General features: G+C 45.1%; 3 protein-coding genes across 6 annotated transcripts in view; all 3 read right to left on the bottom strand.

The window, feature by feature from the left end:
* Positions 1 to 11,110, bottom strand: part of RHOT1 (ras homolog family member T1) — a 28,468-nt gene extending 17,358 nt beyond the window's left edge. The window contains exons 1-8 of one of the 3 annotated variants that reach the window (XM_054171079.1): positions 10,959 to 11,110; positions 6,567 to 6,625; positions 5,037 to 5,118; positions 3,794 to 3,837; positions 3,023 to 3,076; positions 2,240 to 2,292; positions 1,587 to 1,695; positions 911 to 1,012 (exon numbers count right to left, since the gene is read on the bottom strand). In XM_054171079.1, the coding sequence (XP_054027054.1) occupies positions 911 to 1,012; positions 1,587 to 1,695; positions 2,240 to 2,292; positions 3,023 to 3,076; positions 3,794 to 3,837; positions 5,037 to 5,118; positions 6,567 to 6,625; positions 10,959 to 10,995 (540 nt within the window). In that variant the 5' untranslated portion in view covers positions 10,996 to 11,110. The remainder of the gene's footprint in view (positions 1 to 910; positions 1,013 to 1,586; positions 1,696 to 2,239; positions 2,293 to 3,022; positions 3,077 to 3,793; positions 3,838 to 5,036; positions 5,119 to 6,566; positions 6,626 to 10,958) is intronic. The other 2 variants (XM_054171077.1, XM_054171078.1) reach the window with 2 other exon arrangements.
* Positions 11,111 to 11,874: 764 nt separating this feature from the next.
* On the bottom strand, positions 11,875 to 18,058 carry RNF135 (ring finger protein 135). The gene is made up of 6 exons (XM_009911495.2): positions 17,667 to 18,058; positions 16,764 to 16,850; positions 16,056 to 16,247; positions 14,747 to 14,906; positions 13,234 to 13,335; positions 11,875 to 12,612 (listed from the first exon to the last, which is right to left on the bottom strand). Exons 1-6 carry the CDS (start codon positions 18,012 to 18,014, stop codon positions 12,077 to 12,079), a joined length of 1,425 nt encoding a protein of 474 aa, XP_009909797.2. The 5' UTR covers positions 18,015 to 18,058; the 3' UTR covers positions 11,875 to 12,076.
* Positions 18,059 to 19,975: 1,917 nt separating this feature from the next.
* Positions 19,976 to 27,024, bottom strand: ADAP2 (ArfGAP with dual PH domains 2). 2 transcript variants are annotated; one of them, XM_054170978.1, is made up of 10 exons: positions 26,876 to 27,024; positions 25,656 to 25,786; positions 24,919 to 25,010; positions 24,701 to 24,786; positions 24,266 to 24,375; positions 23,482 to 23,628; positions 22,691 to 22,774; positions 22,260 to 22,322; positions 21,008 to 21,085; positions 19,976 to 20,449 (listed from the first exon to the last, which is right to left on the bottom strand). In XM_054170978.1, exons 1-10 carry the CDS (start codon positions 26,967 to 26,969, stop codon positions 20,231 to 20,233), a joined length of 1,104 nt encoding a protein of 367 aa, XP_054026953.1. In that variant the 5' UTR covers positions 26,970 to 27,024; the 3' UTR covers positions 19,976 to 20,230. The 2 variants fall into 2 exon arrangements, with proteins under 2 accessions (XP_054026953.1, XP_054026954.1); XM_054170979.1 differs by having other exon boundaries at positions 22,691 to 22,771.
* Positions 27,025 to 27,234: the final 210 nt, after the last annotated feature.

The raw sequence follows: 27,234 nt of genomic DNA, 5'->3' as shown, positions 1-27,234 counted from the left end.
TATTCACCACTTCAACTATGGCTTCAGAAGGCTTCAAACATCAAACACTGAAAATCTTCACAGGGCTCATTCATCTACCAGGCAAAGCATTGATCATATTTACTATCTCTAGGACAAAATAATTGCTAGGATACCTTCCAAGTGAAGGAAAAGAGACACTGGCAATTCTCTCCCAACAACTACAGTGATGATGGACTCTTCTCTTCACAGAGGTCACACAGATTGCATAGAGATTGGTTTTGGAAAACCAAAAAGATTTCAGTACAATATGAGTTAGTAATACTGAGATAAAATTAAAGATGATTCTGATGGAAGAAATCAAAACAGAGTTATTCTCTGGTTCTCTCAAGTACTCATGACTGAAGGAACTTTGCTACTGCTGAACACTACGTGGAAGTTATGTTTAGGGATTTTATTTGCCCATGATATTAGTGTTTTAAAAAAACACTCCTTTGTAATACAATCATCTAACTACCTGTGATACTTAAACACCAGCCACTTCACATGACTCTCATCCCTTTTACAAAGCCTCTTAAGATGCTCAGAAAAGCTTTCCCTTAAGTCAGGTCAAGTCTGGAGTATTGTCCCCAAAATAAATGGAATTACTGTGAAATGTGGATAGAGAGAACCGAAATGAACACATGAGCTTGTTCACATTACATTTGGTGTAAAGCCATCATCAAAGCTTCTCATGTTACTTAGCAGTTCACACGGGCAACAAAAACTGTCTTGAGGAAAGATCAGATGAATGCAACACCAAACAATCACCATGGCTCTGGAAGGTGATGCTTGACATGTGGAGACGGAGTGGTGGGAACAGAACACACACAGAAATGCAAAAGGAAAGCACAGGAAAGCAATGAACTTCCTCCTCCTGCATTATTTGTTCTTAGAATCTATGTATAAATACCTCTTTCTCCTCTGGGCAATAAAGAGGACCTGTAGGATGTAGAACAGCTTTCTGTGCATAATAAAATAGCTCAGATATATTCTTCAAGTTTTTGGCTGAACACTGCAAGAGAAATCCTTATGTTGATTAGGTAGTTCCTTGACTGTTTGGTGGTTTCTTCCAAAAGTTAAATAAGCATCAAACCTGTAAAGATCAGGCACCCTCTGGTGGGTACAGAGGGTGTTTGGAAAATATCTAGCCCTACATCTCTTCAGTAATTAATAAAGGAGGTTTCACTGCAATTTGATGCTGTACCAAGAACAGAGAAGCCATAAAGTTGTATCTACTTTTAAGAGAGGCCTATCACCCATATTAATTCAATTTTAATACTTGGCAGACACCTGTCTGGCTTAATATTAAATTTAACACATATTTTAAAGGCAAGGGTATCAGGAAGCTCTAAATACTAGAAAAATTATATAGCAATTAAATGTTACTGTCAAATTCAAATGCTATATAATCTTTAAAGAAAACCAACAACACAGGAGCTCACCATGATGCTGACTTACATTTGAATATTTTATTTTGAACACCAAAACAATCCCCAAACACCAACTTTCCTATTAAAAAGCTGCCATACATGCTTGGCAAGGAGGTGTTTCTATTACTCATTCTAACTTCAGAAAGTCTTGCATACCTCTACACACGTTTCTATTTCTGTGTATTGGTTCATTATGGGAAGGATAGTTTCCATACTGCTGTATTCCACTAGATCAGACTTGTTTCCAACTAATATAAGAGGCAATCTGAAAACAAAAAAACGTTAAGAGCTTTAAAGTAAGAAGGATAAAAAGATCTAATTTTAATTTAGAACCCTACCTCCCACCAGAAGCCATTATCTTATTGTCATGATGTAACTAAATATCTCTGGCAGTCAACAAGCTAAACAACAGTAGTTTTCAGTCACTTGTTGTGATACCTTGAGACAGAAATGTACTGCTTGATGACACTACAAAAAAAGCAGACAGCTAAACACACAAGGAACTGATCATGTTATGATTATGCAAAACCAGCATCAGTAGAAAACTTACACAGACCAGGTAACTAATACCAGTTGTACCATAACAAGTGTCAACAGACCTGGTGGAAGCTGCCCATGAAATTCCAAACAAATGGCACTGCGAGCACATCTACCAGACCTACATACTTTAAATCTCTTGTTGCTTGGACTTCTTATATAAACTTTAAGTTTAGAATTTGATTCTCTTTAATAATGAACATCCTCAGCACTGTCTGCTGCCACCCATTTATGTGTAGGTTAATTCACATGTCCCAGCTGTATTTATGCACCTGCTATCTTTGTCTGTCCTTTCATTGATGAGAGGAATCCAGCGACTTGTTACCTACAGCAGGGTGAAAAACAAACATCAGATTGAAGAGGACTGAACTGTGCACAACTTTGACTACAAATGCTACTGCTTCTCTCCCAATGCTCACAAAGACGCGAGGACAGAATGAGGGAGCTTGGGCTCTGGAGCTGGGAGTAGAGAAGCCTGAGGGGTAACCTCATTCATCTTCATAAAGAGGTGCAGGGCAATGTTGGGAAGATGGAGCCAGCCTCTGCTCAGGGATGTCCAAGGACAGGACAAGGAGCAGTGGGTGCAAGCTGGAGCAGAGGAGGTGCCACAGGAACAGAAGAGAAAACTATTTCACTGTGAGGGTGGCAGAGTCCTGAAGCAGGCTGCCCAGAGAGGTTGTAGAGTCTCCTTCTCTGGAGAGATTCCAAACCAGTCAGGATGTGCTCCTGTGTGACCTGCTCTAGGTGATCCTCCTCTAGCAGGGGGGCAGGACTGGATGATCTTTTGAGGTCCCTTCCAACCCCTAGCATTCTGTGGTTCTGTGCAATATTTACCCACAAAAGAGGAAACAAATACAAACTGGAGCTGATTAATGAGGAACTTTGTCAGATGGCTGAAAGGACTGAAAACTCAGCAATAACACATCTGTGCATTCTCTTAACCTGATCTCAAACACCATTTTCTGCATTTTAATTATCCATTGCAGTTTCTACCTTGCCAACACAGTGCACAAGTAATTTCTCAAGCAATAACTAGGTAAAACATGTTACCATACCTTATCAATAGAATTCTTGTTGTTAACAGCATATACTATACAAATCACATTTGCCTAAAAGGAAAAGAAACAAAAGACTTGAAATTCCAGTTCAGGGGCCCTAGAGCAAAAAAACACAGTTAAGAACCACATAATAACAGAGTAAGAACATCCCACCATTAGGCAAAGCTCTGCCCCTGGCTTGTTTAAGCTATCTGTAGCCTGAACAACAGCTTAAACCAAATAATTTAGATGTTGAGAAGTGCCAAAAAGCTTGTCTTGCAGTGAGACATTCACAGCTCGTGCCTGCAGAGACACCTATGCTACCAAAAAAGCTCAACTGAAGAATCATAACTTGCAGCCTCCACTCAAGCACCAAACTCGACACCAGAAATGGAACACAACACCATGACTAACTGCAGAGAGTATGTGCAAAGGTGCTCAGAAAGAACTGAAAATAGGAAATAGAAGGAATGACAAAATTACCAAGAAGCCTGCGCCATTCAAAAATGCCACAGTACAAGATGACAGAAAGAATACGAATGGAGCTTTCCAAGGTAGGACTACTTCTTTACAAAGCTGTCACCAACAAAGTGGCAGTACCTGCTTTTCTTAAATAGAAGGTGGTTTACTGTAGCACACGGCACAAAATAGAACAAAATGAAATGCCAGGCAAGAAAAAGAAGGAGATGGATTTTTGTCTTCAGTTCAAACTACAACCTAATGAACTTAAAAGCAAAGATTTCTTCAAAAGCAGAAAGTATGTTCTAGTAAACATTAAAGTACACTTACCTGTGATATTTCATGGTAAAGCTGCTCATCACTTTGCTCTGCTTCTGCATTCAACAGAACAAACCATCCATTAATACCAAGAAGCATTTTTGTGAACAAAACTGAAAAGCTTCAGAAACTGCACTGTTTCACAATGCTCAGAAGCCAGCCTTGTGAAAACTCTTGGTGTTTAAATGTCTTTTTATGTGATGCACTAAAGAGTGTCTCTGCTGTAACAATAAACGAAACTGATCCCTTAACTCCCAAGACCCGAACAGTCTGTTACACACTGACACAGCTATTTTAAAGAGAAATAATTACATTTGTAGACAGGTTCTTTCTGGAATGAATTGTTGCTTGCATCCCCTATATTTATCAACAGCCCCTTCCTGGGATAATAACTAGCAACACTGTTCTATAATGTAAATTTCTACAACAGATATAGCATGTGTTAATTTAACTGCAGTGTCTTTTTTTCCCCCTTCTTCTTACCAAGCCTCTGTAGGCTCAATTGATGAACTATTTCATCCAACAGAAAGAAAATCTCACTCCACATAAATTTAAGATCAAGTCCAACAATAAATAAACAAACAAACCCCACACAAATAAAGACAAGTACATTATTTCTTTGTTCTAAATAGGTAAATACCCCAAAGGTATTTCATCTGTGAAAGAGAGAGGGAGAGTGAAGACAGTAAGGTTATTTGCTAACATGGCTTAATTTTTTATTAGAATAATGGGAGATGGATTTTTCTGGCTGTGCAACAGCTATATATATATATATGACAGTTTGATACTGAGCTTATCTATCCATTCAGTAAGGTCAAGATTAGATCAAAAAAGAAATTACAAAATATGAAAATTGTCACAAAAGAATTAAGTGTCCAGACCTAAAAATGTAGAAAGACACAGAATGGAAAGTAAAGCGCCCTGCATCTTCGCAAACTCTTCATTGAAAGAAGAGTAGTTTTGCATTCCATGAAAGCACACAGCTTTGAACTGCAGATCTGTTACCCAAAGAACACTGACTTGACTGGAATATTGCCACTGTTGTCCTTCATGGAAGTACCAACAGCAGTTAATATTGGGCTTTGAATAAGTCAGCATCATCTGATGTAATTTTACTCCATGGGTTTCTGCTTTAATTGAGTCTTTTCCTATCTGTAGCTTTGGTCCCACACCAGTACAAATGCTGAAGAGGCTCTTGAGCAAGATAATTTCACTCCATATCAGTTCAACAGCACCAGTGCGGTACAGTCCTTACCTGAATAATCCACTATGTGTGTTGGCACTCGTTCGGGGGTGACATCAGCTGGAATGGTGATTTCTTCAGCTCGTGGTGGGACCTCAGGTTGGAAAGAAACAGCAGTAAAACATGATGCTAATAAAAAGTGTGTTCTGCAAGTTAGTATTCCTGCTGGCCATTTTATTTCCAGAGAACAGAAATACATATTCAGGAAGAATCAGCTTAAACTAATCTTAATGAAAGCTTCCTGCACAGCTCTTTATTTATTGTCTTTTACCTGCTGACATTAAACTTTCATGATACTTTTGTTTTCTTTTATTAGAAAAAGGAAAAGAGCCAATCACCAGAAGAGTGGCTCCTTGTAAAGCTTCAAGCTCTACTCATGTCTTCATCAGGAATAATTACTGACAATATCCAGTATATTAAACACTATTTCAGAGTCTGAGATGTTCCTTCCGCACACCCATACAGCTCTGCTCTGCATGCCTGACCTGCAGGACTTGTACCTGTCTCTGTCAGCAGTTTTTCAGACTTATTTCTGTAATTTCAGGCAGGTTTTGTGTTACATATAGATGATGCTTTTTCTCTTTAGAGAAATAGTGCAGGAAGAAGCCGAGAAGTGAACACAGGCCTACAGTTCATTAATTATATCAACAACCAACCTGTCAAAGAAATGGGTCCATGAGCAGTTTAAGAAGAGAAACTGGAGCTTCTTTCTACCTGCAAGGTTGGGAACTACATTCAACTATGTTAACAATCTAATCTTGACTCACAAACTGTGGTAACCTTCTGATTTGCATTAAACACAGCACATGTAGCCTCAAAGGGGGGCACATGATGTCTATTTTAAGACCTGTGATCAGAAGAAATAAACATTCATGTTTAAATGTAAAACGTTTAACTGTTTGCAGCAGCTGCAGTTCTGTTTATGATATAAAGAGAACTATCTGGTGCTTTTTTAAAGGAATAAAAGGAATAAGATGTAGCTTTACTGCTGTTTAGGAAGAAAGCAGTAAGAGTGAGGTTTACTTCAAAAAGAGTAGAACACCTTTCAAAAATAGAATTAAAGGCAATGTCTAGTCACAAAAAATGTCAAAGTGTAAAGTATAGAATGTGACTTTTAATTCCTCATTCATTTTTGCAACCTACTTTCTCTTTAAATGCAACAAAATAATTGAGGGCCTTGCCTCTTTCAGCACCTTCTCATTTGTAAGTCTCTAATGCTGAAATATGCTGTCAGTAATGACCAGTTTCAAGTGCTTAAAACCCCAAACATTCCTCAGGTATAAAGAAATTAGGTTTTGTACCCACATGAAAAACAAGAAAGGAACCTAGATACAATTTAAATTCCTAATCTTCATGCAGAGTTATAAACTAACCTATAAACCTACATCACTCATCCAGAAGTCTCCACTTCAGTCTTAGACTTTATTATTTTCTAAATAGGAAACATTATTTTAAATCAGAGCCTGTTAATTTTGTCTTTCAAAGAGCAAGTTATACGACAGGACAGAAATAAAACTTAGAAAGCAAATAACGATGCTCTACCTCTTCTGGAAATTCTTCACTCACAAGAGACATAATTAGTGAGGTCTTCCCAACTCTGGCTGCAAAAGCATTAAAAACAGAAATTAGATAATTTGGGTTTGTTACACTCAACATCTGCGTCCCATCTTAAAATGGGAAGTACTTTAAAAACATTTTCCAGCTGCCCATGTTAAAGGCTTCATATCTGTTGTTTAAATATCTTAAATACTGATGACAGCAATACTCTCATCATTCTTTTACTGTAAAGTCTTAGGACCCATTTCACACTTCAGCATTTCATCCAGAAGGGAATCAAATCCTGCTCTCTCTTACTCAAAATTATTGGCAGGTTTAAACCTTCATACAGAGCTGGCAAGAACACATGGCTCTGTCACCAGTGGACAAAGTCTCCAAAAGCTATTTTGACTGCTTTGAAACAATGAGAGCATGATCTCCTTGATACCAATGAGGTGACAAGTAGAAACATCTCAAACCACCAACCCTTCCAAAGTCAGTTTTCTTAATCCAGGAAGACTACAATCTTTTCTTCAATATTCAACTTTATTCAACCAAACAAACTTTATTCAACCAATCAACTGGAGAGCAGTCAGGCTGAGAGGGACCTGGGGGTGCTGGTTGACGGTAGACTGAACATGAGCCTGCAGTGTGCCCAGGCAGCTAAGAGGGCCAATGGCATCCTGGCCTGCATCAGGAACAGTGTGGCCAGCAGGAGCAGGGAGGTCATTCTGCCCCTGTACATTGCACTGGTTAGGCCGCACCTCGAGTATTGTGTCCAGTTCTGGGCCCCTCAGTTTAGGAAGGATGTTGACTTGCTGGAGCGAGTCCAGAGAAGAGCAACAAAGTTGGTGAGGGGTTTGGAACATAAGCCCTACGAGGAGAGGCTGAGGGAGCTGGGGTTGCTTAGCCTGGAGAAGAGGAGACTGAGGGGTGACCTTATTACTCTCTACAACTACCTGAAGGGAGGTTGTAGACAGACGGATGTTGGTCTCTTCTCCCAAGTGGCCAGTACCAGAACAAGAGGACACAGTCTCAGGCTGCGCCAGGGGAGGTTCAGGCTAGATGTTAGGAAAAAGTTCTATACAGAAAGAGTGATTGCCCATTGGAATGGGCTGCCTGGGGAGGTAGTGGAGTCGCCATCACTGGAGGTTTTCAGGAGAAGACTTGATGGGGTGCTTGGTGCCGTGGGTTAGTTGTTTGGGTGGTGTTGGATTGGTTGGTGGGTTGGACACGATGATCTTGAAGGTCTCTTCCAACCTGGTTTATTCTATGTATTCTAAATGACTCTGTTTACCAGCAATGTTCAGACTTCTGATAATCACAGTTGGATTTTCTGGAGAATCTTTAATGTGATCATTCAAAATGAAGCTTGATAACTTCTCTCAGGTTTTCCCTCCCTAAAACTCTTCATCTGTCAATGTTCTCTGAAAGCCTTTAAAGGCTATTAGTGCTTTATTTGCTTTTGAGCAATTTCTTAAACCCCAAAATATTAAGATTCATCTATTATCTGGGATCATGTATTTCCAACAAGTCCATTCAGCTTGGAATTCAAGTTACAGTCGATTCAAGCAAAGGGCCCTTTTGTCCTGGATGCACAGCACCTTTGCTAGCACATGAGTGTTATCAACTCAGACACTGCTCACCATCAGTCAGTGCCTGTGCCACTGTTCCTGCTGAACATGACAGAAAACGTCACCAACTGACAGAATCTGTTCTGTTGGTATCACTGCATTTACCCTTGTCTACATAACTATATAATTTTGACTATTGGAGGAAGAAAAGGAGATCAAACTGTACAAGTGAAAATGGTATTGCCAAACTGATGAGCTAGTCAAACACACTCAGCTTATCCGACTATTTTTGGTATAGTAACTAGGGGCCTTCTGACATCCAGAAATAAAAGCTTCTCTTCACCACAGTAAGTTAAAGAGTAGTAATTAAAAACAAACCAAAACAAACCCGAAGAAACTATCCTGAGGAGGAAGACTTTTGTTTTCCTTAGGGAGAACAGATATTAATTCTTCCCCAGCGGTATTAGCAAGATACAGGTTTCTTAGGAGCCTGGCTGCGTTCTCATCAAAGATACTCACAGCAGCTAAAGCTGTAACTTACACTGCCAGGTGTCCTCCTGCATAAACTACATCTTCAGTTTCACCCCAACAGAACCAGAAGAACTTTATAAGTTCTCCTGTTTCTAGAGATAAGTGCTTCCTTGACAGGCAAGTAAAGTTATTAGATAATTCCTGGAAACAGTGCGGTATATTTTGCATCTGACTAAGTCAGCTTCCATTTGAAGTGGTGACAAAACAGGTTGGCTTTGCAGATATAGAAACACATTTCATTAATTTAATAGTACTGAAAATTGATGATTATGGACTGATGGTTAGCAAAGCTGCTCAGTATTTATAAGCTTCTGATACACTTTCAAGTGTCCCAGAGTTGGGGTTTTCAATGAAAAACCATAGGTGAGGTGTAGATGTGTTGTTTATTTTGCCTGAATCTAGGTCACCCATTTGCCTTTCCAACCCTGTTCATAGTCTCAGAAACAACAGCCTGAACAATAGGAGCTGAGCAGGATGAAGAGCACAGCACTGTGTGATAATTAACTCATCTTTTTCCTCCTAGAAAAGTCTTTTAGGTCATGCTGCATAAAGTAACATGCTGAACATATTCCGAGAATTATTGGCTATTAAAATTTGATATTTGCACCATGGGTACTAGGATTAAAACAACCTCAAAGCTAAAATGAGGACCACCGGGGATTGTAAAGGCTATGTTTTGAAACAAGGTTACAACAAAAGGTCTTCATTTGATATTTTGGAGTCTGAACTTGATGGCCTGCTGTTATCATCTAGCACGTATTACACAGTCTAGACTGACTTGTGATTTCAGACTCATGCATACAAAAGATGTGTAGAAAACAGTACTAACAGTGTAACCGACAAGTTCTACCAATGTGTAAACCAAATTTCTCCCTTCTGTTCTTTACAGGTCCAACAAAAATACAACATAAAGATGCTCAGCCTCTGCTCCGTGCCATGTTCTGCATGTTGCCATACTTAAGAGACTTGTATCTTTGAGTGTTCAGCTGAACACAGTGTGAACCTAACTGACAAAGCAAAGCACCTGTTACACCTGCACTTAGACCTCTGTCCAGAGCCAGCTCAGAATCCCCCATTGCCACAGTAAAGAAGCTCAGTTAGGCATATATTCTGAAGAGGAGTTCACTTGTGTACTCAGATCCATAAATACATTTCTAAATAAACTGAGTTTTACAGAATTAGCCAAATACAAGTTTAATAAGTTGTTAACATATGAGCTGAACAAGCTAGTTCTGCATAGTACCACCTCCCCGAAGATTCCTCTCTAAAGAGGAAGATCTTTCTAGGCAGCACAGACAGAGCATACCCACAGTATGAAATAACTGTACTATAAACATATACCAGACATTCAATTCTTATGCAAGCTTTGTTAGTAGTGCTACATTCTTAGTATAATTAGGTAATTTTACTAATAACACTTAGTAATTACTCTGTATTCTTTTTCTGTGAGGAACTTAAGCACACCTTACACCTAGGTAACCAGCACTTCCTTGTTGCCATTTGCATCGGTAAGAAGCTGCACCTTTGAAAGCCTTGTCACTTATTTGGGCACCTAAACGTGAACTTAAAGACATCATTTTAAGAACATAAGCGGCAGCACACACACACACACACACCCCGTATCTTTGGCATGCATGTCCCAGTACGTGCTGTTTATTCAAGGTCACACAGTAAGTTAATGGCAGAGGGTTCCCTGGCCCTGTCCTCGCCACAAGCCCTCAACAGCCGGTGAATAACTGCCTGCAGCACATCTGGCCCCGTATTTCCGAACTCAGTAAACAGAAAGATGTACGCTTGGTTTCCACAAACAAACAAACAAACAAGTTTAAACAGGCCAAATACAGGGCACGGATTTCATCGCGGTCTCATCTGTAGGGACGTCCGGGACGCAAACCAACTCCTCCAACTGACTTCCAGGCTGCGAGCCCGACAACCAGCGAAGGCAAGGAAGAAGCCTGGAGCTGACAGTCGAACGCCGGCACAGGCTCCCGGGCCCGCCGGCCCGTCCCTCCCGCCGCTCTACTCCGGCACGAAGCGGTCACGGAGATGCCCAGCCCGACCTCCGCCAGTCCCGCAGGGCCGGGACTTCCCTCCTCCGCTGGGTGCCTGCGCCAGGATCCCCGCCCCAAGGAGAAGGAGCCCGGGAAGGGCTGAGGGACACCAGAGCGCTGGGGCAATCTGACAGCCGGCGGCATGGCGACAGCGGCTCTCCCTCACCTCAGCGGCCCCCGCCCTACCCCTCAGCCTCGGCCCCCGCCTTGCCCCGCGGCCGGCCCAGCCCCCCCGCACTCACGTTCTCCCACCAGCAGGATCCTCACGTCCTTCTTCATGGCCCCGCTCCTGGCCCCGGCGCGGAGCGCTTCACATGGGGCTCGGCGGGGGAAGCGGAGCCGCTGCGGCCTGGGATCCCCTCACGCCGCGGGCCCCCCCCGCACCGCCTCCTCCCCGCCGCCGAGAGGGGCCAGCTACGGCGGCTCGCGAGGGACAGAACAGACGGCAGTATCCCACGCGCCGACGTACGGCTGCGCGGAGCATTCTGAACTCCGCGCCGCCCACCGGTGATTTGAGCTGCTGGCCTGAGGGCCCGGCGGCCTTGCCTGTCTTCGGGCAAGGCTGCACGCAGCCTCGACATCAGTGATGAGTTCACTTGCATTTGTGACTATCAGGTCATCCCCGCGGGCAAGGCTGGCTATTAGCTGGCTCAGGAAGTTACCGAGGCACTACAGGAGTTTCCTCGATTTCTTGCAGCTTAAAATGCTGTTTTTCCAGCAGATGTCAGGGTAGTCGATGTGCCACAGTGGGACAAGAGCCTATGAACGTGAAGCCTCCTGTAGTTCAAGTAGGAAGGCTTCAGCAGTACGCTCCCTCTCTTGCCTTCCCTAATGGGGCCTTGCTTCCATCCACTGCTTATTTTCAGAATCCTACCTACATCCTGGTTGGGGGAGGATATGGAGTCCCTTTGATTCTGAGGTTTCTGTGCTGTTCCTGTTTCTGTCTCAGGTAACAGTGTGGTTCCACATGTCTGTCTCCCCAACTCCCTAACGTTCCTTGCCTATTCACTTCCTCTATTAGTTCTACCATCACAGTAAGAAAGCAAGATTCAAGGGAAGGGCTTATCCCCAACCTCAGAGTTTCCTTGGTGCATGCATTCCTTCCAAAGGATACCTTGGCACTATGTCAAGCTGCTTAAGAAATCCACCTTGCTCCCGTGGGGATGGTTACCACCATTAGCATACACTGGAATTGCTTTAATGAAGTATGGCTAGATCAGAGCACAGTGGCAAGGAAAGAGGAGCAGACAAAGTAGCAGTTGCTGATTTCCAGGAGCATCTGGGGAGCTCTACGCTCCTTGGTAAATTCCTGAATTAAACACTGAAGCAATCATGAGCAAAATTGTCCCTTTTCTGAACATTATCTCCTGTTTGTGCTACTTATGGTTAAAGAGCCATTTCTTTCTAGATTATACAGCCAGAAAGCAGGGTAAAGAGGATTTGAGGTATCAATTTCAAAAGCATGCAAAAGCACTTCTTTGTCAGTGATGGAGTAAAATGACACAGCCGACTTCTGTAGCTCCAGCAGAACTCCAACCTTCATGGGTTTATCCTTGTGTAATAAAGTTTCTTGGTCCCTATGCCATGCTGACAGCTGCTTTTTGGCACCTAGCCATTCTACACACCAGGAATGCTCTGTTCTTCCTAATTTATCTCTTTTACCAATCATTTCATGAGCCACTCCAACAGCCCATCCATCACTGTCCTTGGTAATTACTTCCCAGTAGTGGCACCCGGTAGAGAAGCTCTGTGAACACATCACTTGACTGATGCAGAATCTGTTGGGCGATGGTTTATAATCCGTTGGGTTGCTGGAGACCATCACTTTCCTGTTCTGGGCTGTGATTGCTAAGCGCTCATGTACCCTTGTGAGATCAAAAGTCACATCATCTGCCCCTAGAAGAGAGAGAGGAAACTGTTCTCACCTGCAGGCACCACGAAGGCAGAGCACACCAGTACTTACACTTTCCTAGTGAGGCCACAGCTGAGTATTTTGTCCAGTTCTGGGTCTTCCAGTTCAAGAGCAACAGGGAACTGCTGGAGAGAGTCCAGCAGAGGCTACAATGATGCCTGGGGCATCTCTGTGGGAAGGAAAGGCTGAGAGACCTGGGGCATGAGGATGGGACCAGACTCTTTTCAGTAATGCCCAGTGATAGGACACAATGGGCACAAACTAGAACACATTTGAACATGAGGAAAAACTTCTTTCCTGTGAAAGAAGTCTTCACTGGAGCAGGCTACCAACACAGGTTGTGCAGTCTCCCCTAGAGAGATTCTAAACCCCCCTGGACATTGTGGTCCTGGGCAACCAGCTGTGGGTGACACTGCTTTAACAGAGGGGCTGGGCTAGATATTCCCCAGAGATCCCTCCTAAGACCCATCACACTGGGATTCTGGGATTCAGTAAGCAGCCAGATCTCCTGCTGATGATTGTAGGTACAGTTCCTTTCATCAAATCCACAGTTTCATAGTCCCTTGAATACTGTTACTGAAGAATCAAGCTGGCGTGCTACTTACACTGAGAGAACTGGCTTGAAATTACTGGTTCTGGATATTGAGCTGCAGGCTCTGGAGATGATGAGCAGACACTTTTCTCCTGATTTGAGGCTGGAGGTGGCACTAAATAAGAAATTAAGTATTTAAGCCTTCAAAAGGTAAGTAGGAAGTATTTATGCTTCTAAAGGAAAACATACGTTAAATAAACTTAGCTGGAGGTTAAAGCACAAAACAGAGTTGCTGTGAGGAGGAAGACTCCACAGCAAAGCCCATACCTGATCTAAAGCTTTGTTGAACAAATTCTTTATCGTGAAGGTGGTGGAACACTGGAACAGATTGCCCAGGGAGGTAGTTGAGGCCTCATCCGTGGAGATATTCAAGGTCAGGCTTGACAAGGCTCTGGGCAACCTGATCTGGTGGAGGATGTCCCTGCTCACTGTAAGGGGGTTGGACTAGATGACCTTTGGAGGTCCCTTCCAACACAAACCATTCTTTGATTCTGTTGCTTAGATGCAGCTTTTGGTGAGAGGGATTTTTATGTCTGCCCTTAGCAAAGGCTTTGTGGTTCTATTACTCTATATTTAGAAAAAACAATAATACTTAAATGAATTGTATTTCATTCTCCATTATTGACCTGCATGTCAGTCAGTTCCTTTCTTTTGGGCTCCCATGAAAGAAGTATAAATTATTCACATTGTCTCCCAGACTGCAAGGGGTTTTGTAATAATCACACCTGATTTCTCTGAAGCTTTTGTTTTCCCCAGTTACAGCCCTGCCTGTTGCTAGAATGGCATCTTGTCCTACATCAAGAATAGTGTGGCCAGCAGGAGCAGGGAAGTCACTGTGCCCCTGCACTCAGCACTGGTTAGGCCACACCTTGAGTGCTGTGTCCAGCTCTGGGCCCCTCAGTTTAAGAAGGACATTGAGACTCTTGAACATGTCCAGAGAAGGGCAACAAGGCTGGTGAGAGGCCTGGAGCACAAGCCCTACGAGGAGAGGCTGAGGGAGCTGGGATTGTTTAGCCTGGAGAAGAGGAGGCTCAGGGGAGACCTTATTGCTCTCTACAACTACCTGAAGGGTGGTTGTAGCCAGGAGGGGGTTGGTCTCTTTTCCCAGGCAACCAGCACCAGAATGAGAGGACACAGTCTCAAGCGGCACATGGGGAAGTTTAGGCTCGAGGCGAGGAGAAAGTTCTTCACAGAGAGAGTTGTTAGCCATTGGAATGTGCTGCCCAGGGAGGTGGTGGAGTCACCATCCCTGGAGGTGTTCAAGAGGGGACTGGACATGGCACTTGGTGCCATAGTCTAGTAGGCATGAGGTCTTGAGTGACAGGTTGGACTTGATGATCTTTAAGGTCTTTTCCAACCTTGTTGATTCTATGATTCTAAGAATGGTTCTTTCATACAAATCTGTGGAGTCAAATTGCAGCCATCCAAACCCCAATACCAGTGGCTGAACTGAGTGGGGTTACATGCACAACCCTGCTAGATCCAGCTCCTCTGAAAAAAGAGATTTCAGAACAAGGAAAACTCACCTGGTGGGGACTGCCAAGTGTATTTCTCCAAAAGTAAGATTTCCAGCTTTCTCTTAAGATCTTCTACAGCACTTTTGACCACATGAAGCTTCTCATCAAGTGTAATTTTATTCACTGTTGAAGGTGAGCCTTTGTACCTGTGTCTGTCAGGTAAGTTACTCTAATAATGACATAAAAGGATCAAGGGAAAGATGTAAACAATAGCAGTTATTTCAGCTGGCATATCAGATGATACTGGAAAGCCAGAGTGGAAAACCAGCAGTGATCTCTCTAAAATCTGACTCTGTGTATTGAGACCTTCTTTTGCAGGAAGTTTTCTGAGAGAACTAACCTGAAATCTTATCGTTCAGAATATAGAGAGAATTAATTAATTAATATATATAGAATTTATTTTTCTTACATATATTACAATTTCCTGAAATCCACATAAATTTCTGGGTTTAAACCAAAAGTTTTTAAATGTATAAGAATGAGATAAAAGCATAAAATCCCCTGGAAAGATAAGCCTTATTTGCTTATATTTAGAAACCACAGAAATCTACATCTGAGCCTGCTCTCCTCGTCTGCTTCTACAGTCTGTGGAGAGAAGCTGCCTTTTGAAGGCTTAATTCATCTCCTCTGCAGGTGGGTCTCTCAAGCAGGCTAGAGACTCAGGCTATGGAAGTCCTCATTTCTCTCCAGTGCCTGTAACAGGACTCTGACAGATACAAACACACAGTTATACAAGGTGAATCCCAATGTAGGGCCCTGGGCCTTGGCCCTGGAAGTCCACTTCTGTCTCTTGGCACCCTCACACCCTGTAAGCCTCACTCCAAATTCCTGATGGCTTACTGGCATCATTGGAATGATTGTTTTCAACATGCAGATAGGCTCTGTGGAATTTGAAGAGCTTTAGCTGCCTCTTTGGAGAGCCACTGACATTTTTTCCCCAGGAAAGTTGTTAAAAAATACCTAGTAAGTCTGTGAGTTCTGTAACTTGCATACATATGAGAATGTACATATCTGAAAAAGATAACAAAGAATCTCATCTTATCCTTAGACTTGACTCAGGACTGGATATAAGCAATGCAGTCTCCACTTCACTCCAGCTCACCGACATCCTTGGAACAAGCCTGGTTCTGAGCTGCAGTCCTGATGCCTTTTCTAAAAATCTCCCCCCTTCTGAATTTCTCACTCCACACTTTCCCTGGTAACAGCATTGTCTGTGGACTGGTACCAGTGAGAAAATGAAAGTCCTCCATACATGTTCAGCTACCCAAGATATTCAGTCTGAGAGTTTCTACTGATATTCTACCACTTCATCTCTTACCATGTCAGCTTTGATGTCTAGGAGATTGTTCATGTCAACACAGAGCTGGTGAATAGTCTCTTCAGTTTTCTCTTCAGCTGCTTTTTGCTCTTGTTCAATGAACATCAGTGTGTTTCTCTCCTGTCTTTCAACATACTCTTTCATGCAACAGAAATCTTTAGTAACCTGGCTTTTGATCTGAGATGCATGTTCCTGAAAGGCAGAAGACGTGAAGTTCATTGTGTGTTGTGGAACACAAGAATCCACTGTCCCATCTAAGGTGCTCTGAGTGACCCCTGCAGACTCAAAATAGCTGCCCATATTTAAAGGAATCAAATGTATTTGGTACTATCCTGCAGTACCTGCAATGAGGTTTGGGGTGTGTCAAGGATCTTGACTACGTTATGACCAGCAGTCTTTGCTGGACAACTTAAAAAATATCAATATTCCCTCACTTTGTATGTGAGAGTATCAGAAGCATTCAGGCTATTCCTGGGGCAGGCAGAAAAAGGCAGCAATGCACAATTTCAGTGGCCTTTGTGCCATCAAGACAGGATTTCATTCAGCTGGTGCTACAGCTCATTCCCATCATTAAAAACAGAGCTGTGACAGCAACAGAAAAAAAGTTAGCTTCCTGTTCTGGGCTGGAAGGCTACACTGAGCCAGTCACATCTCCAGGTGACGGTGGAAACAGAAGCTAACTGCAGGTGATACATGTAGAGTGTGTACCTTTGCTTTACTGAGATCTTTCCTCAAGAGCTGGATGGTCTCTGTAGTAATTTCAAGTTGCTTGGAGATGTCGCATACCTCTTCCTCCTTTAAAGTGACACATTGGACCATTTATCTATATAACCCTCCAAAAGAGCACCACTAAGTTAAAGCAGCAAGATAATAAAAATGTCTACTTCATCAACATGAGTTAAGCACTGGACTGGTTGAGGAGTTGTCTAGAAAACACAATTCTGAGTGGGAATAGTCACAATGAAGTCAACATGCAACAGCCATCAACTGCATGCTCAAGTGTAATTGTGAGTTTCAGCATTTTGCTCAGCTGCAGAAACTGAAGAAGACTTTTTAGACACATATGTGCTAAAATGATGGAGGTCAATAGATTTTTCTCATCTCCACCAAGGCTGGGAGTTATTTTAAGCAGAGATCTAGACAATGAAGCAGTTCTATTTTGTGCCATTCAGCTGGGTGGAGCTGTAGCACTGTACAATAACGTTATGTGTCCTTTCAGGAGGTAAATAAATAAACCCAGCACAAAGCACAGTCCATGACTAGCTTTTCTAACTTAGCTGCTCAGTGTATCAGTCCTCAGTGTATCAGACACTGCCAACGAACCCCAAACTCTGCCATAGCCAAATCTGCTCACGACACACGGCATTGTTGTGCTTTGCATGGGAAATATGAAGTATCCGGGGAGGAAGACAGAAAAGAAAGATAAAATTTACTCAGTCCTAGCCATGTTCATTACTCCCCCTCGGGGGTTACTGCCAGTCGGAGCACCGGGCTGTACCTGGGAGATACTGCGAGGAGGAGCCCCGGGCTGTACCGAGGTGGTTCAATGGGAGGAGCCCCGGAGCCTGAGGGGGTTCACGGGGAGGTGCCCCGGGCTGCCTGCGGCCGTACCTTCTGTCCAGGTCGCCGCCCCACCGAGCTCCAGTCGTTGCAGGCAACTGCTCCGGAGGGTTTCGGTTCATCCTGTGTTTCCAGCTCTCGCTCCTTGACCCACCGCGGGATTAAGCTGACCAAAATGGCCAGCTCCCGGTTGGGCTGCAGGTCCTTCAGGTCGAAGCCCTCCCGGCAGAGCGGGCAGCTGACGCGCTGCTTGCTCTTGCCGTACTGGACGATGCAGGCCCGGCAGAAGCTGTGGCCGCAGCCCGAGAGGCGCACAGGGTCGGTGAAATACTGCAGGCAGCAAGAGCAGCTCAGATCCACGTCGCCCAGAAGCTCCTCCAGGCCCTCAGCGGCGGCCATATCCCGGCACGGGGCGGAGACGAGTTTCGTTTTCCTCGGGGCGCCTCCTCCCGCCGGCAGCCGGGGCGCGCCCGGAGGGGCGTTGTGGGAACCGGGGACTCTGCTCCGCTGCACCGGGATGGAGCTGTGCCCGGGACTCTGCCCCACCGGCAAGCCTGAGCCCGCAGGTCCCACAGCAGCCACAAACTGCCCAGCACCGGCCCCGCTCTTCCTCGGCTGGCGGCTTGGTCCGAGGGTTGGAGTTGGCTGTAGAAACAGACCGTACCCAGAGCTCTCCGTGACCTGGCCTTGACTTCTCTTGACTCGTCAAAATGTTGCTGTCATCTGCAGGATTTAATTCTCTGAGGGAATTTCCCGGTTTTGTAAGACCTCATACAAGAGTTGCTGACACGACAGCTCCACTGCCCCATCCGGGAAAGCAAGGCAGCAGCTCACAGAACCCCATCCGTGCCCAGTTTAAGCTCCTGGAGGGACTGGACCCTTCCGAGGTCATCTTGAGTTGCTCATCTCATCTCAAAGTAACAGTTAACGTATGCCAAACTAGACAGGACTGACACTGTTCCTCATACAAGTCACAAGGTGTTTTGCTTTTGATTTCAAGGGCTGCAGGATGAGGCTGTTAAACAGAATTGCTGAAGCAGCAGGTGAGCTAGAATGAATCAGGAACACAGGGATGCAAGAAAAAATGCAGCTTGCTCAGAGCTAAGTGGTGATGAGCTGGCTGATGATCCAACACAAACAATTCATCTACACCATTTTGGGGGGAGATTAAAAAAAAAAAAGTGAATGTCACTAATCCCTTCAAGTAATTGGCACTTCCTCATTTCTGCAGAAGAGGAGAACTATTCCGGGTATATCAGACTGCCTGCCAATAGTCAGCAAAAGGTGGAAGCCCTACCAGAAACTTAGTCTGCAGGACTTCCTCTTGATTTGCAGACTAAGACTATCTGAAAAGAAGAATTAAATCTCAGAATGAGTGTCTGCTTGGTAGAATCAGATCTATTTTCTTGGTTCTGAGGCAAGAAAAGAATGTCCTCTAGCAGCTACTGCAGATCTTCATCAGCTCCTGCACAGAATGGATGTAAGCAATACCTGATCAAAAGGCCCTTGCCTTCCACTTCCAGCACTGGTCCTTATTCATTGAGTACCTTCAAGCAGGTCACTGAAGACAACACTTTTAAAACTAGTTTCTACCTTTCACTGCTCAGACTACTTACACTCACTAAGTTTCAGCTGTTCTTTAGGATCTGAGACATTTCAACAATGTCCATCCCATACTCAAAATGTGTTTGCTGAGGCACTGAGACGTTGCTTTGGGAAAAATTGGTCCTCACATGTTGGATTTGTCACTCATAAAAAAGTCAAACAGCAGAGACTGTTGAAAGCAAGGAGCTAGGAGTGTTTGTCATGAGAGCAATTCCATTACAGCATCCTCCACAATTCAAACTTGACTTTTATTTCTTACAGAAATGTAACACTGAAAAAGACATTAAACCCACTCTGCTGAAAAAAACCAAGTCCATACCTGGACAGAATCTGCAACCAGCTGGAATGTAGCTGTCCAGCTCTGCTCCTCCCTGAGAAGGACATCCAGTGACTCTAGCATGAACTGGTAGCCTAGCTCTGTCCAATAGCACATCCTGCATTTTCCTGACAGGAGGATCCATCTTTGTCTCTCATTCACTGTCTCTGTGTGTTCATGTGACAGATGACCCCATTCACTGGCAGGATAAATGCCATGGGCTGGGTGGTCAGGTGTGTCCTTCAGGATGTACAGGAGTCCTTCTGTCATGAGTCCAGGGCAAGAAAAGGAGGAACTGATGTACCAGCACCCATAGGAACCCTCAAGGCAATGCATGCCAGCCCTTCTGGGGTCAGACTTTCTCCACTCTTTTTTTTCCCATAAGACACCACTGGATGATTCAGCCCTTTCAGGCTTCTCTGCTTCTCAGAAGCAGAAGCAGAGAAGGGTAGGAAGAGAGAAGGCCCTTCAGGCAAGGTTCTGCAGGGGCACAGATGACTCTGAATATCTGCGCTCCCTCACACTCATTTCTCTGTTGCCACCCTTCCTGTGCCTGTGGCTGTTGAAGGAAGAAGCCCTTTGTAGCAGAGTCACTGCAGGGCCTTGAGCACCATTCCTTGTTAGCAGAAAGAGGCCAGGAGCAATGCTGAGCAGAGCCCCAGAAGTGCACTTCACCAGAACTCAAGGGCTAGTCTTAACCAGTCAAAGGCTGGGCCATGACTCCATTGAAGGCATCAATCCACTCCCTCTGCTCCCTGTCATTCTCACAGATGAACACAAATTCTCTCCCTGGGGTCACCACAGTGAGGGCTGGTTTCCTCTTCTTCACACGCACTGCCTGGGGCAAGCCAGCTTGGACTTCATATCCCTCATCCCTCTTTCCAATAAACACCTGGCCCTGTGCAAATGCATCCTAGAAGGAAAGCAGAAGGAAGCCATGATCCAGTGGATGGCACAGCTCCAGCAGATATGGTTCTGTCCTTTGAAATGGAACAGGAGATGGGTGAAGGGGACATTGACTGGAGACCCAGCAGGAAACACACCAGAGATATTTTTTTATACTTGGAGCATTCTCATTAGAAGGGGGTAGGGACCCACCCTTACAGAACTGTCTGATGGGTGTTCAGAAGGAGCAAGGAAGGATATTCTCATGGGCAGAGCAGGATATTGGGGCTGTCAAGCCTCTGTGTATTGTTCATCCTGAGGTTACAGGCACGATGGCAACAGGGCTGGCAGAGTGAGCACAAACATTAGTTTAAAAAGACTTAGATCTTCCTCACAGTCACTGTAAGGGCTGGAGCTCCCAAAGAGCTCAGCTTCAACGGGCCCCATTGACAAGGGAGATGAGCTTTGGAGACTGAGCCTGCTTCAGTCCTATGCAGCCACTGGAAGAGCTGGATGATAACAGACCCTTCCTCCCCACCCACTTTCACAAAGGGGCTTATGGAATAGTAAAGAACATTCCTCTTACCAAGGGATTTTTAAAGTACATCAGTTTCCTTTCTTGAGCATCCAGACAGAACCAGCGCACCTTAAAGGCCTCCTTCTGCTGCAAGGAGATGGTAGAAGTTCTTTAAAGACCAAGTCCCAAAGGGGAGTCTGGCCTGTTCAAGGCACATCCTTGGGACTACTTAAATGACTCAAAGCTTGAGTCATCCCTGTTACAGGTGAGTCCCTGCTATGTGCAGCCCTCAGCTCCCTTCTCCCGGGGTCCATTCAATGACAATCCTTTGGGAAAGGCAGGGAAGCTTGGTTCTAGCAGTGATCAAATTATCAGGATTAAGAAAGTTGCAGCAAACATAAAATGAAAGCACTGCACAGAATGATCGCTGGGCTAGTGGTGATAATGAGGAGTGTGCAATCAGTGGCAACACTTTGGCCTCAGGCGTGTCCCTGGTACTGTTTTAAGAGTGCTAAATCCATCAGCTGCACTCATCCAACCACCCCCTAACCTATCAATTGCTCTGTGAAGAATTGAAGGGTCTTCTTCCAGGGCTCACTTCAGAGTGAGCACAGTTTAGGCCTCAGGAAAAGAAACCTACCGTCTTTCATGCAGCACTGGGCTGAGCCAAACCCCAGCAAGTTCAGTATTGGCATTTCACCGCTGAACTTTTAGTGGGACTTTCGCTCATGGCTCACCCAGAGGAAAGCAAGGCAAGAAATGGCAATGTTCAAACAAGACCTCAGATCTTCTTCTCCTTCAGCTGTGCCTGAAATCTCCCTCTTCTGTTCCAAGGAGCACTAGCCCAAATACATTCCCATAAAAACTGAAATCAAACCATAGGCTTCACTGTGGAGAATTTGCTCAATCTTATTTTGCTGCTTTTAAGCAGATATGACTTATGTGCTACTGAATTTAAGAGAAACAGGGAAGTAGAGGTGCCAGCATGTGATGTTCTATTCTAGCTGGAGCTGCAGTTCTGTAGTTAGCAGATACAGCAACCCACTTGGTGTTGTGTAACAGGACTTTGCATGTCCACTGCCAGCTAATCCACCTTATATATTCTTCAAGGAAGATACTTCTTCCCAGTCTTATTTGCCACACAAAATAAAACATGGTCCCAAAAACATGACAAGCCTGGATATAACTTTTTGTATCTACTCAAGAAGCATAGAGTCAATCATCTAATTGCTTACCAGTAAACACCATGGAAGTATTAAATATTCTCCACCTGGAATAATCATGTTTGTGTATCCTTTTGGATAAGTTTGTATGCACTTACTTTTGGTCCTGTTTTCTCCATATATCCTTCTTTGACATACTTCCTTGTGATCCTGGGTATGAGCTAGGAGAACAAGAACAAACACACAAATGAAATCTGTCTCTATCAAACTTGCTTTTCTGTTCTGTTTCTGCCAAAGTGAATCACCATAAGATTTGGCTTTTGGGGTCTGGGCTTTTTTGTCTGCTCAGAAAGGGAAGTCTGAAATAAGAAGGAATATTAAGTTTTCAAAAGATTACCATTTATAGGGACCACATGCAGACTTATAGGCCTTAAATGTTGCATATTAACCAGTGTGGCCTTTCCTTCTACCTCTTCTGACCATTCCCAAGACCCAAGTGCCGTGGCACCTGACTCTGTCAGCAGCAGTGAGGAAATGTTTTCTCATGCTTTGTTTGCACAGATTGCTTCAAATCCTACTCAATTCTTACCTCAGGCTCAGGGACAGTTGGGAAGGTTGTTCTGAGATAGTGGTAACGTGCTGCCCGAATGGCATTGAACCAGTCAACAATCTCCTGGGAAAACAGCAAAAAACACATAAAGACAAGAATACCAAGAAGGAGTGAGTGCTGCCTCTCCAAAATGTCTTTCTCCTTCCTTGTGACCTCTTTGCAAAGATGTACTTTCTCCCTGAGGGGCAGAGAGAGTCAATGACTTGTCCCAGACACCTGGAAAACATGGAGCCTCAAAACAATTTAAAAATGCCCCTTCAGGGAGGTCCCAGATGTTCTCCACATGGACAGTCACCCAAATCTGTGCATGAGGCTTTCTCAGTTGATTCAGTTATGGATGGTTTAAAACCCTTTGTACTCAGAAAGACATGAGGACTGTGGCAAGGGAAGAAACAGAAATCTAACAATGATTCTATGACTCCAACATCTCTCGACATCCTTCTTACCACTTTTTGCTTGTAAATAATGTAGACCAAGATGTGTGTCAAGACGGCTTCAAAGAATATAACCACAGAACTATGTAAAACCATCAGTGACCTTACAGAGATTTACAAACCTGCCCCACTGAAGCTTTAAGACTATCCAGGGTGTGAAGTTGAATATATGCCCCAAGGAGCAGAAGGATGTCACTAATTTTTAGTGACAAATTCTGTAACTTTCAGTATTCTAATAGTCATAGTGACTTTAAACCAGAAAACAGGACAGCTCTTCCAAAATACATATCAAACATCTAAGCATCTTGCTTATTCCCAAATCTCTGTGGTATTCACCTTTCCACTTTCGTGATAGACGAAAAGGTTCCTTGTTTGACCATCTGTGTTGTATGTGATCTGCAGCCCATGAGCGTGATGGATTTTCTCTGTCTGGAACATTGCATTCAGAGTCTCAATGCTGATAATGGCTTTTGGGCCTCTGGACTGTGAAATGAAAAGTATCACTGTATTAAAGTGCTCTTGGGAAAGGTCACAGAGGATAGATTAGCTGTAAGAGAACTGGATCCCTACTGAAGAAAAAGCAGAGACCTAAAATATCTGAATATTGGATATACCTGAAATGTAAAGCCTTAATTACATGCACATAAAATCACCTACAAAGAGTGACTCCCTCTCCTTGACAGATGCTGGGTTGCTATTTGAGAGGGACATGTCTGAACTGCAAGGGATGGGTTCTGTCTCCAGGCTCTGGGTTGGACAACAGTTAGCTATGCTCTCTCACAGAAGGAAGATGTGTTGAGGATGATGCTGCATCAGTAATATAAAAGGTAACAGCTGCTAACAGATCTCTTCTTCATCTTACTGTTCCACTACCAGTATCCATTTCGTTTTTCACTATGCAAAAGGAATCTGCAGGGGTAAGATAAGGGATGAGGGAAAGGGCTAAATCAAATAGAGCATATACATTACTGGGGAGACAGCCGAGCCCCTTCAAACACAAGCTGGCCAGGCTGCAGAGCTTGGGGCAATGCTACTTATGCTGGGTTTTGCCAGTGAAGAGCAGAGCCTGAGGATGGATGTTGACCAGCTACCTACAGCCAGCTGTGGCTGAGGAGCTCACCTCTTTGGTGTAGTACTTCATCAAGCCTTCCCTTGCTGAGAGGAGAAATCGTCTCTTCCGGAACTGCCTGCCCTCCCGCCCGCGCTTCCAGAGGAATCCTTCACGGCTGCCTGCAGAGCAGACCGAGAGACCTGTCAGGGAAGGGCAGCACAACTGCAGGGCTCTATCTAAATGGTTCCAAGTCCCTTCTCTGGCTGAGAATTTCCACCTCAGATGAAAAAAATCAGTGGAGAAGGAGAGGACTGTAAGATCTGAAGACACACTTGCACTTGTCTAAGTGCCAGCTTCTTCTCCAAGTCAGACTCAACACAAGGCCTATGCATCCAACAGTTCACATGTGACAGGCCCACCTTAAAGCTCCTGACAGCTGCAAACAGAATAGTGTGCTGTTGGCCTTAAGGCTAACACCTCCTCCCTGACAATCCTAACTTTTACCTGCGGAACAAGGATCTTGGCAGACTCGGGTGGCAACAAATTCCTCACGCTCATATTTAGCTCTAATCCATTGCTCTTTTAAAACCCTGAAAGAGGAAAACATGGATAAAGCTGATCTGCCTCTACTCTATTTTCACCAAGCAGCCAGAGACCTGTAGAGGGAAGCAGTAATTCAAGAGCTGTGAAGGTTTGCAGCAGTGAACATGCCATTAACTTACAAGCAGTCACAGGACTGGGGGATGTAATAATAGGGAGGGACTTTGGCCTCGTATTTATCTTTGGCACAGAGATTCCCATGCTTCTTCATGAACTGAAACACAGAAGAAGTTACAGTTAGGTGTGCAACTACTGCATCAATGCCATATCACCAGCATACAATGAAACTTGTACCAGAGGGTGCGCTGCCCTTTCTGCTCATCCTCCACCCACATTTCTAAATTCCTTCTGGCACTGCAGTTTGCACTTTTTAAGGTGGCTGAGCCTTTTTTGGTATTTACAGTTCTGAACCAGACAGGAAGGAACATGAGATTGTTGATTAAAAAAACAAAAGAAAATGAGAAAAAATAATTGTTTACCATTCCCCTCTACCTTCATAAATCCTAGACATTAACTGTGATTACATTATTACCACAATTCAATGGAAAGATGAGAGGCTGAACCAATATTTCAGGAGGGTATGTGGATTTCCAAATAGAACATACTACATGTGGGCTTCTAAATCACACAGGTTACTGTGTGCTCTAAAAGACACTGCAGACTGTTAGAAACACGGTCACCTATCAGTGTTATTTGACTGAGCAGGTCACAAAACCCCCACTAAAGTTACACATGGAGTTAACTTGGCTCTGTGTGGCTTTGTTCCTGTCCATGGTGGATGACAGTGGAATTATGAGGCAGAGGAGCTTGTGATGAAATGTGGAGAAAAGAATGTGAACTACTGTTTTTAACTCTGTACCTCTATAAGGTCGTTCTCCCAGAAGTCAAGCCGGAGGGATTTGACCCTGCTGATCTGAGGAAGATTGCGATGGATTCCAGAGCAATTCAAACAAATGAATATTCCAAGTTTGTAAGAAGCCCACTCTGGATCTAGACACAAACACAAAGAATGAACTAACACAGGGGAAAAAGCACAGCTACTGGCAAGGGTGACAAGGCACATCTGATGTACAGCCCAGGATCTGCACGTAATACATCAAACGCCAGCCCATTGTTTCTGGCTGTCACCTCGCTGTGTTCAGAGGAACAGAACCTGCATTTCTCAGTGACAAATGTGGCCCCTGCATTTGTAGGCTCTTTCACTATTTGTTTAAAAATTAATGTGACTGTGCAGGCAGCTGAATGGTGTCAAAGCTCAGCCAATTCTTAGTCCTGCGTGAAAAGCTTATGCTGCTGCTGGATCAACAATGGAAGGCTGTTGAGGGCAGTGAACGCTGCTGAGAGAACATCGGGGTACAGCCACCTACAGCGAGGACTCGTGCCCACTGCCCATGAAAGCTGCTGCTGCATCCCCTGAGGCAGCCTTGACAGCCCGATGCTCAGAGATGTTCTGCGTGCTCTGGCAAGACCAGTTCCTTGGACCATTTCTTTGACCATGTCACCCCAAGGCTTCTCCCTTATCACATCCAACAGAAGCCACTTGTTGCCTTCTTCCAGCTGCTGTAGGCTGCCGATTGTCTGCTCGCTCCGCTGCGGGTGCCTCCCACGTCACAGGGGCACAGGATGGCAGCATTCATGCGGGCGCTTTGGTGACTTTCTCCCGCTGCCCCAGCGCAGAGATGTTCCCCAAGAGCCAGCAAACCACCCCACCCGCTCCCCTCCGGCGTCCTGTGCTGTCTACCAATAACTCTGGGGAAGCTGCTGTGTGCTGAGGCCACTTCCTGTCCCACGCTGTCCCCTCCTCACCCCGTGGGGCTACCGCCACGGCTCCTGGCCCTGTCTGAGGAGAGCCCGATCCTGGCAGCCTGGAGCCCGCCAGGGCCCACCTGAACGGCCGCCGCCGGGAGCGGACCGCGGGGCGCTGCCAGCCCGAGAAACCACCTGCTGCCGCCTCCCGCCTCTGGTACCTGGAAGGGGACGGCGGGGCCCGCGCTGAGGAGCGGAGCAAGCAGGGACGGGTACGCGGGGGGATGGCAGGGAATGGACCGCTGGGGTCGCTGCCGGGCGGAGCCCCCTTACCTGGCTCCCCGCAGTCAGCGCAGCGGCCGTTCCCGGTGCCGGCAGCTCTCTGCAGCTCCAGCAGCAGCGTCTTGTTGCGGTCGCGGTCCATCATCGCCGCTCGGCACGGAGCTCTGCGGGAGTCTCGGCCCCGGGAAGGAAATGAGGAACTGCAGCGCAGCCCCGGCACCACGGGGCGCCTTGTCGCCCGTCCGCGCCCCAGACTGGGCCGCCCCGTTCCCCCTCTGCGTCCCGGGCTGGGCCGCCCCTCAGGCCGCCTCCTGGGGCGGCTCCCCCGCAGGGGCGGCTTCGGCCCCGCGCCAAGCTGCGGGCGGGGCCAGCCCGGTGGGAACATGCTTGTCCCCGGCCGCGATACTGAG

The sequence above is a fragment of the Dryobates pubescens genome, chromosome 20 (genome assembly GCF_014839835.1).
Source record: "Dryobates pubescens isolate bDryPub1 chromosome 20, bDryPub1.pri, whole genome shotgun sequence".
Classification (NCBI taxonomy): Eukaryota; Metazoa; Chordata; class Aves; order Piciformes; family Picidae; genus Dryobates; species Dryobates pubescens.
This window is presented reverse-complemented; position numbering and strand designations above follow the sequence as displayed.